This window comes from Halichoeres trimaculatus, unplaced genomic scaffold (genome assembly GCF_033239565.1).
Source record: "Halichoeres trimaculatus isolate MK-OKI-2021-1 unplaced genomic scaffold, fHalTri1.1 fHalTri1_scaffold_1, whole genome shotgun sequence".
Classification (NCBI taxonomy): Eukaryota; Metazoa; Chordata; class Actinopteri; order Labriformes; family Labridae; genus Halichoeres; species Halichoeres trimaculatus.
This window is the reverse complement of record NW_027437179.1, coordinates 15,206,949-15,224,840: the sequence shown is the minus strand read 5'-3', so window position 1 is coordinate 15,224,840 and position 17,892 is coordinate 15,206,949. Positions and strand designations below refer to the sequence as shown.

Sequence of the window (17,892 nt, the reverse complement as noted above, 5' to 3'; positions counted from 1 at the left end):
GGTGACATCCCGCCTTTCCGAATGATTAGCAATGGCGAGGTTTCTCTTTGTAAAACAAAAAAAGTCCCTGCAATTCCGAAAAGCACGGTGGTCGGCGGTTTGCATATTCAAAACACTTTGCATAAGAAAAAATAATGAAAAGTGAAAGGCTATTGGGAAACTCTCCACCTCGAGGTGCTTTAGACCGATGCAAAGGAATAAACGTCTTGAAGTGAAACGGGAGGGCTTCAGCTCGCGCGCGATTCTATCCCTGGCTGCATACGCAGGGTGTTGTCAGTAAAGATGTGAAAATGTTCTCCGTGCTCTTTAATCTGCTGACTCTGATAAAGACCACGTTTTGTAAACAGATGTAAGCGTGCTGAAGCCTGGTTCATGTTGTACAGTGCGACCGCTGCCATACTGTCCTAGGGTAAGCCGGGGGGGGGGGGGCAGAGGGGCAGCGGGCACGGATAGCCAACTTTTCTTCATCTCTTCTGCTTTTTTTTTAAACGTGTGTTGCAAAATTACTATATCCCTGTTTGCAAGTGCAACCATTGTCACATTTTGGAAACTTAAACATTTGAAGAGTTTAGGAACTAGCTTTAAAAGTGCTTTGGTTTCATTTTTTTGAATATGCAGTTCATTTTTGATTTTTTTCTGTTCACAGAAGTCACCAAGGGTGTACAGTTCATGAAGTGGAAATGTAAGTTTTGTGAGTTCTCCTCCAATGGACAAGGAAGAATACTGCAGCATTACAAAGAGCGTCACGGACATTATTGGAGGTGTTCTGGCCTTACCTGTATTTATGAAGACTGTCTGAACACATTTCAAACCCAAGCTGAACTCAAAAACCATTTGAAAGAACATGTACAAAAACATCACAAAATTGTGACCAAGGTATGCTGTGATTTGTGTACATTCTTCGAGCCTAGTAACATTAACAAGTACTTTTCTCATCTCAAGATTCATTTGAGGAACAAGGAAACAGTTAAATGTCCATTTGCAGATTGCCCTTTCAAGTCCAGTGTACTGTCAACATTTACTGCTCATAGAAGCCGCTATCACAGGCTTTCCACCCTTGATAATTTTAGAGCAGAGCTTGTTGGACACCATATACTTAAAAATACAGTTCTAGAAGAGGGATTTCTATATGATACTGAGGCATCAGCTTCACATGATTCAATAGCTGAGCCTGAACATGAGCCTGACCATGGCATTGAAAATGGTGAGGCAATTAAACGTCAGTTGGCGTCTTTATTTCTTCGTATGCAAACAGTCCTACATGTTTCAAATTCTGCACTGCAGGAAGTAATTGATGAGTTATTTGACATTGGAGACTTTGCTTATAAAAATATCAAGAATATTATAGAGAATGTTTTGAAGGAAAATAATTGTGCAGCTGATGCCTCTGTTGTAACATCATTGTCTGATGAATTTCAGTCTTTGAACCCACTCAAATTTCTGTCAAGGGCAGGGTGTTTGGGCACAGAGCGTAAAAGGCAGTCATTTTACAGAAAGAACTTTACTGTTGTTGAACCGGTTGAGTATGTGCTAAATGCTGAAGAAAAAAATCATTCATTTGTGTATGTCCCTATTTTAGATTTGTTAAGTAAGTTGTTGGAAAGGAGTGAGATTCTTGAAACATTACAGAGAGTCGAACAGGAAGGTCATTATCGTTCATTTCAAGATAGCGAACACTTTAAAGAAAACAAGCTTCTCTCTGAAGAATCAGGCATAGCTCTTGGCTTATACATTGATGACTTTGAAATTTGTAATCCTTTGGGGACTTCAAAAAAGAAGCACAAAGTCTGTGGTATATATTGGGTGATAGTCAACTTACCCATAAGACTTAGGTCAACATTGTCATCAATTTATCTAGCTGCATTGTGCAAAACTGTTCATGTAAAACAATACGGTTACAGCAAAGTTTTGGAGCCTCTGATTAGAGATCTGCAGCATTTAGAGAAAACGGGTGTATTTGTTAAGAGACTTGGGTCTTATATCAAAGGTACTGTGATATATGTCTCAGCAGATAACTTGGGAGCACACTCCCTAGCAGGTTTCCAAGAGTCTTTTAGTGTTGAGAAATTTTGTAGATTTTGTTTGGCTAGCCTTAAGGATATTCAGCAGCATGATGTAAGAAGTGGGGCATTTATTTTGAGAACACCAGAACTGTTTGATGAAGCCATTAATTTACTTAACACAACTGATGCCTCATGTGTTGATGGCTTGAAGAGAGACTGCCCTTTAAACAGACTTACTCACTTTCATCCCGCAAAAGGGTTTCCACCTGATTTTTTGCATGATGTATTGGAGGGAATTGTACCCGTAGAACTCTGTTTGTGTCTTTCAGATTTGATCGCTAAAAAGTATTTCACATTGAATTACCTTAATGATAGAATAGCATCATTTCCTTTTCAGTTTTCTGACAAAACTAACAGACCTCAGACACTACAAACAAACTTCTCAAAAAAAGGAACTATCGGTGGAAACGGACATGAAAACTGGGCCCTTCTGAGATTTCTTCCACTCTTGGTTGGCCACCATATTCCAGAGAGTGAAAAGACTTGGTCTGTGGTCCTTGAACTGAAAGACATTGTGGAACTGTTATCAAGCCCATCCTTCACAACGGAAACCCTGTGCTACCTTCAAGCCAAAATCTCTGATCACAGACAGTTGCTTTTAGAAGTGTTTCCTGGTACTAAATTACGTCCAAAACATCATTATCTTGAACATTACCCCATTCTTATCAAGAAATTTGGACCATTATTTGAGTTTTGGACCATACGATTCGAGGCCAAGCATTCATTCTTTAAAAAAGTGGTACACAACATCGGCAACTTCAAAAATATTCTTCTAACTTTGGCCACAAGACATCAACTTATGCTCTCATATTATTTGGAGATGCCAACTATTTTCAAGCCAAACATTGAGACTGGACGAGTATCAGTTGTGTCTGTGGGCATCTTAGATGCTGCCATCAGAGAAGCTATATGGAATAAGTTTGAGGGTCTGGACTCTGTTTCACTCACCCCCATTGCCTATGTAAAGGGGACAAAGTACTCTAAAGGAATGGTGCTCTCAGTTGGGCACACATGTGGACTACCTGATTTTGGGCGAGTATTGGAGATCTGTGTGGTGGATGGCTGCATCTCATTCATTATGGAACTATTCGCAGCAAGCTTCCTGGAGCATCTAAGGTGTTACCAACTTGGCCAAAGGGACCCTGCAGCAACTTTGGTTGTTGATCTCGACGAACTGAATGACTACACCCCCCTTGCTGCATACCCTGTTGAAGGAAAGCTACTCATCACTCCAAGGACATTCATGTTACAGTAAGGTAATGTCAAACTTACACTCATTCTTCAGACCTTGTAACAGGATAGAAACTGTTTGAGCAGTGTAATGACATATACTTAAAAGGTCATATATACATATGCACTTGATGTCTAAAAAACAATTTAATATGTCACTCTCTCCAGCTGAGTCACAAGTTGGGTTCGGGGGACTTGCAAGGTTTTCTTTTTGTCTGTTTTTACAAATTTATAGAGAAAAAGTACGGTGACCCTGAGATCTCACAGCACAATTACGAAAACACATGTAAAAAGACAAAACACAAGTAAATCATGAAAACATCTCTATCAATTTGACAACACATGCAGCATTTAGAAAAACGCGCTGCAAAGAGCACAACAAATGAATTTCCAAAGGACACTTAAGAGTGATACACACGTCCAGACACTAGGGCTGGGGATCAATTCAGGTTTTCTGATGTGAGCTGTCAGTGATGTGTGAGGTTAGTGATGTGTGATGTCAGTGATATGTGACGTGTCTACTGTTACAATTTTTGTCTCCAAATTCCTTTGGATTAAGTGTTTCTACTTTTTTTGAATTGTTTTTCTTGTTTGTGCTCTGTGTTGCAGTTACTGGTGACACATCAGCGATGCTTCTCCGAGTCATTGTGTCACCTCAGGAAATAAGGCGTGTTACCCTACAGGATGTCCCCTTATCTGTAGATGAGCTATGTTCAGTACTTCGCAACACTCTGGGCCTCCGAGGGAACTTCCTTTTGCAGTTTGAAGATCCAGACTTTGGGAATGAGCTCTGCAATTTAACAGACATCAAGGACCTACCAACCGAACGAGCTACACTGAAAGTTCTGTTCACATTCTCTGAACCACTCTCTGATTCGACATTAGATACTGCAAGCCTTAGTTCCCAGAGTCCACGCAGCAGTACTACTGCTAATCCCAGTCCAGGCAGTAGTGGTGATTCAACAGATTGGCCAGATCCATTTGTTATTCCAGGATTCTCCCATGATGTTGAGTTTCAGCTGAGAGCAGCAAATGATGCCTATGCCAATGATGGCACTGTTATGGTTATCTCAAAGAGTGTGAAGAGTGAAATACTAGACAGACTGGCTGATTGCATAACCAAAATCACTCCCTATCCAACTAAAGTCAACCTGGAAAGTGTAGCCAAAGCTCTTGTTGTCAAGCACCCTTGCCTCCGGGAGCCAGGGTCGGGTCAAGGATGGTATTCCTGGAAATTCAGCTTGGTATTCAAGATGGGCAATTATCGCCAGAGGATGATGGCAGCTGGATTTCCTGAAGTTCTTGTAAATAAAAGAAAAAGAGGGCAAGGAAATGCCAAGCCAGTCAAGAAGTCAAAAAAGGGAGAGATCCATTACTTACCACAGCCACCTGAGGGACAAACTGCAGTTAAAACAGAGAAGGATTGCGAGACCATGCTTCTAGAGGTGCAGAAGAGAGATCCAGATCTACAGGTCTTGGATGAATTAATGACTGCAACATTCTCAAAGAGAAGACAAGAGATAATTGGGGATGAACCGCTCATCTCTGCTGTCATGGACAGATGGCCTGCCTTGTTTACTGAGCGACAGGTAACTCTTCACTGAGTACAGCATAGTATTCCTATATTTTATTTGAGAACTGATGAAGTGATAAAGCATGTACTCTTTGTACAAATATTTATTTCTTTGTGTTTCTGTTCATAATGCACTATAGTGCTCTTATTTTTCCCTAACTCGTGCCCTCTTCTCTGTATACTTTTGTTTTCCATTTGCTTCAGGTAATTGCAGAGTTTCGCAGAATAGTGGCCAAAGACCTGCTGGAGTCCTTTCTGGGTGGCCTTGATGCCTTTGTGCCCAGTCTTTTACAACTGTACAGATCAGCTGCTGCATCGGGGAGGAAGCTGGCCCTGAGCAGCATTCTGGATAGCCTTCAAAAAGAGGTAGGTACTGTAAAGATAAATATTTTCAAAGAATACTATGACTAGGATTCTTATGTATTGCATTCATCTTCTTATCCTGGTTTTGTAGGACACAAACCAAAACTAACGAAAAGCTGCCCTACTTGGCCTCCCGTACTACATTTCAGATGATCCCTCCGATGTCATCAGAATGTGTGATGTAAGAGACTGCATTTACATAATACACTCTTGAGATATAGTTTGAATTGCGAGTAAGGCAACATTCTTCATGGTCATGAGAAGAAAAAAACTGACAAAAACAAACATTATCAAATTCTTAAAACATGAACAACACTGTCAGGCAGTATTATGCTTTTGGAAATTTATTGTTGGATCATACAGGTATTGTCAGGACATTTTATCACATTATTGGGTTTATTATTTTTTACTCACTCTTACTACATGTCTCTTACTACAATCTCTTTTATTACATGTTTCATTACATTTGGGGGATTTTTTATAAGGCTCTGGTATCATTGATTGATACCACAACCTTCAGTCCCATTATTTGCTCACTCTGTTCAAAGACATTTATAGTTTTTATCAGAATGACAGTAATGTTTTGAACTGGTTAACTTGACACGTCAGTTAACATGTGCATGTCTTTATATGTCTTAGGTTCATGGGGAAACCCTCGATGTGTTAATGGCAGGGATGGAAGTTGGATTGCTGATCGGACATGAAGGCCCCCTGCAGGATGCATTTCCTTTGGAAGTCTTTAATGTGGCTGTGGTAGTAGAAGAGAAGATCATCCTACACAACATCAGAGATGTGCCCACTGGCTTTGCAATGCTACTGGGCATCATCTACTGCCTTAATCTTGAGTACGCGCGAAATATGAAGTACACCTTTGAGTTCCTTCAGAGGGTCATCATGAGCATTCAACCAGAGCAATGCTCAGCAAAAGTCCATGGACTAAGAAATAAACTGCTTAGGTATCGCAAGTAAAGAAAAAACAGATCTGAAAGTGTTCACTTAACTCAAACTTTTTTTTTTTTGGTGTTCACACTGTAGACTTTTCTCAGTATTGAGGTTTTGATGAGCCTGTTATCCTAGAGTCAGTTTGTATAATGAAGCTCTTTCTCTCTGCATTTTGCCCAACCCATTGTGTGTGCAGTTAACAGTGTTTTTGGGTACACAATATTTAGCATTTTTCTTCATATTCAGGTTTTGATGAACCAGTTATCTGAGTGTCATTGTATAACATCCTCTCTCTCTCTCTCACACTCACTCTCTCTCTCTCACACTCTCTCACTCTCTGCATACTGACCCGTTGTGTGTTCAGTTAACACACGTTATTTTTGGTGTTCATACGTTTGATGAGCCTGTTACCTTCAGTCAGTGTAGAAGATGAAGCTCTTTCTCTCTGCATTTTGCGCCACCCACTGTGTGTGCAGTTAACAGTGTTTTTGGATAGACAATATTTAGCTCTCTCTTATATTTGTTATATTTGTGTTATTGTTTGAGACCCCCCCTTTCTCCTTAACAGCTAGTTGTGCTGCATGTTAATGTACAAGAACCCAATGTTTGAGCTCCAGACACTTATTCAAGTAAATGTGGATTTTGGACAAGTGAGAATTCTGTGTTTTATTTCACTTACTATTAGTCAAGGCAGATTTTAAATCTAAGTCCTTTTAACTTGAAATAGTAAGGTGTCTTAACTCAAAACAGTGAGTTACAATAATGCTGAAATATGTGTTCTTTCAACTAGTTAAGAAAAGTAGTTGTACTGGTGATATTTAATATTTATTTGTTTTAACTTGCCTTTTTAAGTTGAAACAACAAGTAATTAACCGTTTTCTTATATTGATAATGTGTAAAGACTTTTTGATTGAACTCAAAGTTTTAAGTTGAAACAGCAAGCCACAAAAAGTTAAATCAACTTTGCCAACTTCAAAACCACAGTTGGGTCAACTATAACAATGTAGTACAATCAACCTTTCAAACTTTAATTTCTGAGTTTAAACAAAGACAAAACTCTTGTTGGGTTAAATTGCATTTTTAAGGCAGCAGGTGAACTTTCATTTGCAAGTTTAAGTGACTTGAAATGTTTTAGAGTGTGGGGCATAGCTGGGGTGCTTGTTCCACACAGCAGCTTTCATATTGCTTATTTTTATTTCTGAGGTCCCCTGCTGTGCACTCAGAAACACCACATATTCACCCTGTTCAAGATATTTAGCCATCATGATTGACTTGCTGATAACAGTTGTTTGTTCCTTCTATATTCTTACCATAAAATGTCCATTTCTCCCGCTAAATCTTTTTTTCTTGATCTTCTCTCGATCTTTGTTTATGACTAGAAGGCATATGCAATGAAAATCTGTTAGATAGGGATTTCTAAATTATGATGTCCTGCTCGTGCCTTGCTTTCATGGTGCAATAAGTTAATTGCCTGATTATTTGTGCAGCTCACACCACAGCCAAATGGGCCGTTCTATAATGGTCCTATCCCATTTGACTGGACTGTACATACAGGCCCATAACAGCAGACACTGAACTGAGTGTTTTAAACACTTTTTTTCTGACATCTATTCAGTGCACTATTTTTCAGTTTTAATTGCATATATATTTTTTATTTTACTCTGTAAAAAGTTCTTGATTTAAATTTGTAATTATTATTATTTTTCCTCCTAAATGAGCTCAACTTTTTTTTTTTTTTTTTAATATTTAGTGTTTCTCTTAGTGTCTTTCTATTCACAACAATTGTACCGAGAGAGTGCAGTTTAAACTAGAGTCAAACTCCTTGTTTTCTTGAAAATACTTGGCGAATAAGGTGATACTAACTCTGATTCTGATACTGAAGTCAATCCATTGAATGTGTTTCCTTCAAATCAAAAATTTCCAATACGGTCTGTCCAGGTTTACACAGCCAGTAATCTGGAGTCTAACAGTAGCATTACTTATGCTGAACTCAATCTTGGCAATACCCATAACATTCATATTTAATATTTCAAAATATTTTAATATTTTATATTCTTAAAGTTAGATACTTAAAGTCCCACTGGGTGAGTTTCTTGTATCCTGCCTCCAGAGGGTTAGTCTGAATATTCCTTCTGTAGCATTTATTACCCCAGGCTCACACTGAATCTGGTGCGGGTCCAGTGCGGCTTCCGTATGTAATCCGTATCATTAAAATCACTGTTGTAGGCTCACATTAGCCCCACACGGTGCGAGTCTGGTTGCGGGAGCTGTACGGCACTACGGAAAGAATCCGCAAGAAGTCTTTCTTTTCTGGACGCCGGAGAGGGTCTGATTCAAGCTGAATGAAATATGATGAGCTATACATGAAATGGATTGCCGGGTGGCGTGAAGATCCGTTGTTTTTTTATAAATAAAATCATTGTACAAACAAATGTAACTTCACTCTTCTTTGACAGCACAGTCGGGCTAGTAGTAAATGTAAACATTACATCACACCCGGCGACACGAAGTCGCATTTTGAGAACAAGGGACGACGAGAGACTCATCCTTGAAGTGGAAAGTCATCCCATTTTATATGACACATCCCATACTATTATAAGAATAATTAAAGAAAAGAAAAAAGAAACGTTATTAAAAATAATAAACATTAGAGGAATAAAGCTCTCGCAAAAGTCCAGACAAGAACGTGAACCCACGTGAGCTCCTCGTCTCGCGAGTGCCCTTTCAGTACCTGGCACCGGAGCCAGCCGCAACCTCTATCTGGAGCTGATGTGAGTGGCAGCTTGCGGAAAATCCGCACGGTATCTTGACTGTAACCGTACCGGAGCCAATGTGAGCAAGGCGTTAGTAGACTTTGATCAAATCATCTAAGTGAGCCATATTCTTTGAGTTACCTGTTTTTGATACAGTTTCCCCATTGAAACACAATCAGTATAAGTGATCATGTTATAAAGTGATAATTCAGTACACTCCCATAGAATTGCCATTAGGAAAACAGAATAGGTTTTTGTTTAAAAAATGTGATTTTCTGCACCCTTTTATTTTCAATTTACTGTGGGAATAAGAGAAAAAAAGCATTCATGATTTGTGTGTCAACTACCGCGAAAACATTTCTAGAGATGACTTCAAAACAGTAAATCTCACTCTGTATTGAAATTATTGGCCTTAGGCATTATAAGAGCACATAAAACAGCTGTATCACACTTTTTCCCACAGTCTTTGTGTTTATACAGAATTTAGTGAAGATGTCTTTTAACAGAAGAGCAAGGATAACTGAGTTTCCCAGCAATACTATTTATGAAGTTAGAGCTGAAGACTGGAGCAAAATTAGATGTGCACGTCTAATGAGTATGATTAGACGTGCACGTCTAATTTTGCTGAGAGAATTTGAAATGGTTTCATCAAAAGGATCATTTGTTCAGGGAACGCTTCATCCTGACAGCAAATGCACCACCAGATCCATTCGGGTTTGGGATGTGCATGCACTGTCTACTCAGCTACTACTGATGTGAAAGAATCAGTTTATGGATGAGAGAAGTGTAGTGGAAGCACCACCCTGAGCCTTTCTTCTTTGGCTCATTGTGCATGAGAAAAGCCATGAAATGTTTGCTGGGCTGTTGTGTTTTGCAATAGGCACGGTCAGTGCTTCAAGTCTGAGATGAGGCCAGTTGTAGGCACACCCAACATCATACCATGAGCTGGCAGAGACAGTGGATCAAATTAAGGCTCTTACAACCTAATACAATTGATCTGGCAGCAGCTGTTGGGCAAGTTAAGAGATGACTGTTAATATAGTGTCTGAATTCAACTTGGGCTTTGTCTTTTGTTCCTTAAAGAGAATCAGTTTTTTTGAACCATAGAGCTGCTGTAATCGATATCTTTTGTCATTAACTGTGGTTGGGCTTTGATATGCATGTGTGAGTTGACACAGTGATGTCAATTGATCTATGTGGTGAAGTAAGGAGGTTAATATCGTAAACATTTAGATTTTCTGAACTGGATTACACATCCTGCGTGTCTTGGAATCACAAACTCAACATGATCAAGGACTTAGGCTGTAGAAATTCCTACATCTTCGTCAGCTGCTGAGACTCAGTGCAAATCCTGATGGAGGATTATCTCTTGACAGATTTCCATTTCCTGGGAATTTGGCACATAACAAGTTTTACCATATTTGCTTTAGGATATGGGCACATTTTCATACATTTCATAACTGGTTAGATCAAACTGACCCCAAAAAATCGAAAATAGACTTCCGCCTTTTTTTTCTAATGAGAAGGTATGCTGCATTTTTCCAGAAGTAACTAGCTTCACAATATTTGAATATTAATCTGCATAAAGTAAAGGCAGTTTCTAAGAGACCCATTTATTTTAGCCGTTTTTTTGTTCTTGGAAATACCACCCTAAGTGGAAGTGTCCCCAGGGTGTTCTGTTCATAGTGCTTCTTTACTTTGTCTGATCCAGCTACTTTCAGAGTAAACAGTCCAGACGAACTTCCCCAATTCTTTCCAGAAAGCCTTTTTAAGTTTGGAAGCCTTTTCGTCAAGCCCCCATTAGGGTCTAACAGGCCTGAAAAATTAGCTACAAAACACAAGACAGCCCTGCAGAACATACATGTGAAGATATAGAGCATATGAGGTAATCAGAAAATCTGAAGGAAGGCCGTTCTTTAGTCAGGGTACCTCCAAACCACTCAGAAACAAGTTCAAGGAGAAATCCAAATACCGTCAGTGTTTCTTTAAACGTCTGCTTCAACTTAGCAATAATGCTCATCTGAGGTAGACTTTGAGCTCATAAAATTATAATAACAACAGCTTTTTAAAAGAGCTAAAAGAGTAAATGGTCAACTTGAAAATTCCCTGCAGACCATCAACCTCAGTTCAGTTTGGTTTTTCTCTGTATGGCATGCATTTTGTAGTGTTTCAACTGACTAATCCTGGGACAGAATTCACAAATAACTGCGACCTAATGTCCCACTTTCTGGGACCCCTCTGTTGGGGTGCCAGACTAAACTCATCCAATCCCACAAGGTGGAGCTACAACACTGCTGACTGTTGATTGGTTGAAAGAATTGTCACTTACCGTGCCCTGTATTTCTCCTGGTGGCACACAGTTTTCTCTGGAAGAAAAAAAAAAAAAGCTTGATTGTGCTTTGTAACAAAGAGCCACATGAAAAAACAAAAAAAACAAAACATAAATTGCTGGATTTCTTCCATTGTTGCTCTTTTTTTTACGGTGTCGCATTTTTCGTCTTCGTCAGATTTATTAGCAGGGTAGATGGCGCCACACTATATAACTGTCACAGCTATTAGTGCCTTCCATATATATCCAAACTGGGAAGTGGGGAGTGGGAGTGGGATTGACAATGATGTCATCTCTGAGTTAAAAGTGTTTCAGTTGCCAAGTTGGAAAAACGTGCCATAACAGCAATATTTCTGTTAACATTGAACAATACTACCTATACGGTGATTATACGAGTGAGACAAATACTGATCAGAAATTATCAAATAAACAGAATATTACAGAGAGAAATATTACAGGAGCTTAAATATTACAGGAGCTTAATTACTTGCCATCTTTGAATGTAAACTCTGTGGTGGTGTGGGTCTACTGACTTATCTGTATGAAATTCAAACCTCGGGGCAGCTCCAGTTGAAATTTCCCACTTGGAACTCATAAATCCTGACTTCTGAGTACAAGTAGAATGCACCATATCTGCATCCAGCTTACACACAACCTACCAAGGAGGGGCATGGTGGGCTGTGGAAACGCCAACAGAATCAGGCTTTACTGGTCCGACCCGTACCAAACCGTACTGATCTAAACCAGACTTCTTGGTTGAAATGGGGCTTCATAGTTACGGCCAAGGCTGACGACCATCCCCAACATCAGAAACTCCCCCAAGGCAAACTATGTGCCTCAGGATCATTTACAGGTTGATCATGCTGATACTCAGGGGCTGTTTACATGACAACGGTTTTAAGGTGAAATGCAAAAGTTTTGTTGCATTTCAGCCTCCCATTTACATGGAAATGGCGTTTCAGCCGACCCAAAATGAAAACTTTTGAAAACAGCCTCCAGAATGGAATTTTTCTGAAACGCTGCCGACACCGTTACAATGTAAGTGGGTACGGCATTTTCAGTGGAAACGCTGACTTCATGCTGTGCTTCGCGTGAGCACATACAACAGTACAACAGTACCACTGTTAGGATTGTCCTGGACTAGCATGTTGTACTTGTGCTGTTGTGTCTGCTGAATGTCTACATATAAAATGTGCATCTGTTGCTCCACTTCTGCACTTAACATTCCCCAATACACCAGATGATCTGCTTAACTCTACTTCTGTGGAAATCTACCAAAAGCGGCTTCTGGACAAGATAGTTATAGCACCACTTACATGCCTTGCATGCTTACTACAGTGTTTTCAGTCCCTCAGCGTTCCTGTAAAAACAGATTTTGTGCACTGTTTTTTCACTGCAGTTTAGCGTTTTCAGATGAAACGTTGTGTAAACGTAGCCTTGGACTAAGAGGACGTTGCTCCTTTTAAGAAGCTTAATAATTGATGTGTTTGGTGTTTTTTGTACACCAAAGCATCATTTTAAATGCCGTCTATGAAAAAATATGTACTGGTGGGCTCATATAGCTTCATTAGCCTCTATCTGCCACAGCAGATTGAGATTTGTTGCTTTTGGAACTAGATCAAACTGGGCCTGCATCAGCATCAAACAGGCCCTGAAATATTTGTACTGGACAAAACAAAGTGAGAGCACAATAATCAAAGCCTGTTGTGCAAAGGGAAAGTATTTCTTACCTGCAGGTGGCGCCTGAGGAAAAAGAAAATGCAATATTTGTTTGTAAATTTCTAACGAAGGGAACATAAACAAACATGACCAGTTTGGGCCCCTTAAGTTTGAATCACACCAAACTCACTATGAAAGAGATTTCAAAGTCATAGACAGATCAACTAAAGTTTGAACACACTTATGAGAGTTTTGCTAATGCTTGGGCATGCTTCCTCCAATGCTTGAAATGGTTTGGAGTGTTTAATAGGCATCAAACTCCTTCAGGGTGATAAAATCAAACATATAAAATGAGTCATAAAAGTTTGAATATTTATGGTGAGACACTGCTGACAAAAACAAAATTTGCCACACCCCACGGTCCTTACTAGAAAAAAAACTCACAGGACCTGATTTTTTCTACACCTAGCTCATCTCAGACTTATGGGCTGCATTAGGCCTGAGGTCGAGTCAATCATCAACATTAGTCGTCCACACAGTAGACTCTGATGGCTTACAGTTAAATAGTTCATTTATAATACCAAGTCAGCTCTGTGAGACCATCCCTCTGCTGTGTTTTTTATCCCCAAATACTAAAGTTAGAGGCAAGTTGCTTCACCATGTGTAAAATATACATTATTCTAAAGATGGTGGTCATCTACAATGTGTGCACTCAGCTGTGCTCTAGCTGGAAAACACTGAGTCTGACAAACACATTTGAGCTGTAACTTTGAGAAGAACCTTGATTGTGAGACTAACGTGTTATTTCCCAAGCTGGTCTGTGTCTGGCTGGCAGTAAGGGTGAATTTATAGATATTAAGATGGAGGTCGCGCTGCTCCTGGAAAATCTAAAGACCTTAGGCTTCACTTAGTTTTTCACACTTTAAATTTTCCTCACAGGGCTTAAGATTTCGGGGAACATAAATATATAATTGTTATACAGTATGACAGCTCCAGAGAGTGTGAAAGTCTCTCTGCACTGACTCTCTATCAGTCTGTTTGTTTTTCAAAAATGTTTAAAGTTTCATTAAAAAGTTAAAACAATCTTCAACACAGTCTTCTCAAACATTCCAGTTTTATTTTCTTCCATTTAATTTACTCTGCCCTGAGAAAAATACTTACATATTTCACAAAAAAACAAAACTACCGGGGTCAAAATCAGTAGCCCCCTGAAGAATCAATCTTTTTATTGAGCCAAAGCTCAAACATCACTGTGTTCTAATCATATGTCTTAAATTTGTAACACTTACAGCTTGTATTCATCAATCAATCAATCAATCAATCAATCAATCAATCAATCAATCAATCAATCAATCAATCAATCAATCAATCAATCAATCAATCAATCAATCAATCAATCAATGCAGTTCTCACTGAGGCTTGTCCTACACTTCACACACCGTATAAAAACCTAATCTCAGGCTTTTTGAGCTGTCAGTTGAAAAAAATTGTGCCAAAATGGAAAAAAATCAGTTTAGACTCCAGAAAAAGAATTGTTGATGCTCACAAAGCAGGAGAAGGCTATAAAATGTCATTGCAGTGTGTCCAAGTGTCAAAAAGTGGAGCAAGACATCATCATCATCAAGAAAGTCGAAGAGCAAGAGCAGAACAAGTCTGGCAAAGAGAGGAAGTCAAAGGTTTTAAACTGGACTCTGGAAAGATAACCAGTGAGAGATGTTGAGCCTCGAACGACTACCATGCTACATGAGGTAATGACTCAGCCCAGTCAGGAACAGTCAAATTGTCACCAGAGCCTTGATGTCATAGAAATGGACCGCTGTGGAGGATGCAAGCCAAGAAAAACTCCTCTACTATAGAAGGGAGAACGAGACACCTTCAAGCTGGACTGAAGTATGCTAAGATGGATTCTGCAAGACTGGAAGCAGCATGTCCTTTGGTCAGATGAGACCAAACTAGAGCTCTTAAGAGAATCATGTCACGTTTTCACCAAGCAGTCCAGTTCGGTTTGTCTCGGTACGGCACACACTTTGTGGCGTTTCTACCGTAGACTGTATAGAACATGGACGTAGTCTCCCAACGTCACCCATCTGTTTCTGAAATTGAAAATGAAGCACATCAGCTCTAGCGGCCATATTGGTAGTGGCAAGGGCTTCGCGTACAGCTATAGAGTGTCTGTCGTACATGTGAACCTGAGCTGTGCCTCTGATTGGGTGAGCTGGCGATCTTAATTTCCTCAGAACGGCCTAGTTAGGAAACACCCCCCCCAGAGTGTGTGAATAGTAAAAATTAGCAACTCAGACAGGAGACATTTTTGGAACCAGGCTGTAAATTGGTTAATTTCTGCTTTGAAAACTGCTTTTTTTGGCTTGGTGTGTATGTGACTTCCAGTTCTTCCAGAGCCAGCCTCAAGCAAACACTTGAGAAACAGAAGATTTTGGCACATCTGCACTGCCACGTATTCTTAGACCGGAGGTGGCCGCTTGGTTTCCACTGACTTATCCTGGGACAGATCCCCAAATAACTGAGACGAGCCGTCCCACTTTTTGGGACCCTTTCATATGAGTGCAAGACTGAACTGATTTGCTCTCAGAAGGTGGAGCTACAACACTGCAGACCGTTGGTTGGCAGGTACAATTGCCACTTACCGTGCGACAGCGGCTGCCTTTTTCCTGGAGGCACATAGTCTCCTCTGAAACAAAGTGTTTCTTCTTCGTTGGATTTATTGGTGGGGTACACTGTGTCACGTTGCTATGGTGTCACACTACATGCGGCTGTTGGCATCTAGCTTATACGCAACTTACCACAAGGGGGGCATGGTTGGTTGTGGAAACACAAGCGAGACCAAGCTTAACCGTGCCAACCCATTCCAAACCATACTGATCTGAACTGGACTACTTGGTGAAAACGGGGCTAAAGAGACAATGCTCATGTTTTGAGAAGAGAGCGTCGTATAACCCAAAGAACGCCATTCCCACAATGAAACAAAGTGGTGGGTCCAGTCTTGAACTTTGTCTCTGATTTTTTTTCAAGGATGAAGCAAAAATGAGGAAAAAGGGATATGTGTAAAATATGAAAGAAAACCTCAAGCAGTCAGCAGAAAAACTGCATATGAGTCATCGTTTTGTCTTCCAACATGACAATGAGTGAAACCATACATGGCTCCTGTTGAAAAACAAGCTCCTGAAAACAAAAGTGAACGCTATTTAATAAAGAGGAAGTGAGGAAAGCACAGTGGGGCCAGCAGGAATGATATCCAGTACAATCTTCCCATCTCTGGAGACCTGAGTGGAGGCATGATGCTGTCAAACAGGGCCCCAACCCTGGCCTCCCAAGGTGGAGACAAAATGTTGAATGACCCCTAACACTTCTTTGCCCTAACCATTGTCAGAGCCCTGGTCAAACATGTAGCTTTTCCATCTAAACAAATGTATTTCAAGCATGCTTGCTTTGTGCTACACATGGCACATTGTTGCATTTCTTTTAGACTCATGCATAATGTCTTTGAGTTTGAGTAGCTGCAGCCCTCCTTTCCTTAAGACGAATCCTCTTCCAATGCAGCCTGCTCATTTTGACCCTAGTAAATCCATTAGTTATGCAGGAAAGTACATGTCCAGTGAAATCAGTGGTTGAGGCCCCGTTTACATGACGCCAAAAACAGTCGATACCGCAAACATTTCGTTGCGTTTTGGCCTTCTGTTTAGACGAGACCACGTTGCGTTTTCAGTGAAAACGCAAACTTTTGAAAACGCTCCCCAGAGTGGAAAGATCTGAATCCGCTCCTCCATCCAGCTTCGTGTAAACACAGAGCGGAGCGTCTCAGGGTGAAACGCTGACGTCACCGCATGTGCACTCGCAGTTTCAGGTGAAGGCTCCGCGCTCAGCCACATTTCCAGTTGAGCCAGTAGGTGGCGGTAATGCGCGTTATGGTTGGATTACCGACCGTCTCACACAACAAAACAGCAGAAAAAGAAAGAACAGAAGAAGTGACTTGTCCTTCTGGAGTCATATGAACGCGGGTCGTTTTCACGCCGTCCTCATGTAAACGCGGGTGGCTTTTGAAAACGCAAAGGAAGAATCGTTGCGGGAGTCTCCGTGTAAACGGGGCCTTAGTGTTGAATAACTGTGAGGAAGTCTCCCCGTCACCAGCTGAGCACTCCTAAAAAAAATCTATTCCCTAAATCAGCCACGGTATAAAATAAAATCAGTCTTAAATGAAGCTTTGAATTATTTAAACAATAGGATCAAAGACATACTTCTGTGAAAGTTCACAAGCGCTTTGACTTTTAAAAATCATCGGATTCATCTCCACGTGCAGACATTTGTGGTTAGCTCTGACCTTTTCTTCCAACTGCAGGCGCATTAAGCTGAATAATGCTACATCTTTGTGCTCGCTGATTTTCAGGGCATACTCTGAGGTCTCAAAGTCAGTGGAGGCCAAGCTAAGAGGGCCTTTTGTTCACTGAACACATAAGAGTACACCTAGAGGTCTGTTCTCTTTTCTTGTTGTGAGTAGATTTTTCTGGATAACAATTTTAAAGGACAAGTTTGTACTAGTACCAGACTACATCAAGACTTGTTGGCATCCGGTTATTTTTTCTTTCTTAGTTTTTGATTTGAGTTAGAGTGTGACTACTTTTGAACTAATGGCATAAAACTCTACCACCACTCTGCAGTAGCTTGCCAAAACTCCACACTAACAATGCAAACTGGTTTTGTGTGTCACAGCTAAATTAAGATTCTTGTTTGTCAGTTCAGAAAATGCTTTTTTCTCTCTTCCTGCAGAAACTTGACAGGGTGTCTTATTCTTGGAAGAGGATGGTAAATTCTTGCTAATATTACCCTCTATAGCCAATGGGTACAGCAAAGAAAAGACATCCCTTTGTCCCATGTTCCTCCTCTTGAAGAAACGGCCTGTCTCTGTTGTTACTGCTATTTGTAATACAGAGCTGTTACTTGGAGCTTGGGGCAAGGAAAATTTAC

General features: G+C 40.3%; 1 protein-coding gene across 1 annotated transcript; it reads left to right on the top strand.

Annotated features, from left to right (window-relative positions):
* Window positions 1-650: 650 nt before the first annotated feature.
* Window positions 651-6,786, top strand: LOC141794243 (uncharacterized). Its single transcript, XM_074674963.1, has 6 exons — window positions 651-876; window positions 2,401-3,319; window positions 3,903-4,882; window positions 5,071-5,232; window positions 5,321-5,410; window positions 5,869-6,786. The coding sequence occupies exons 3-5, from the start codon at window positions 3,923-3,925 to the stop codon at window positions 5,336-5,338; spliced, it is 1,140 nt and encodes a 379-aa protein (XP_074531064.1). The 5' UTR covers window positions 651-876; window positions 2,401-3,319; window positions 3,903-3,922; the 3' UTR covers window positions 5,339-5,410; window positions 5,869-6,786.
* The last annotated feature ends 11,106 nt before the right edge of the window (window positions 6,787-17,892 follow it).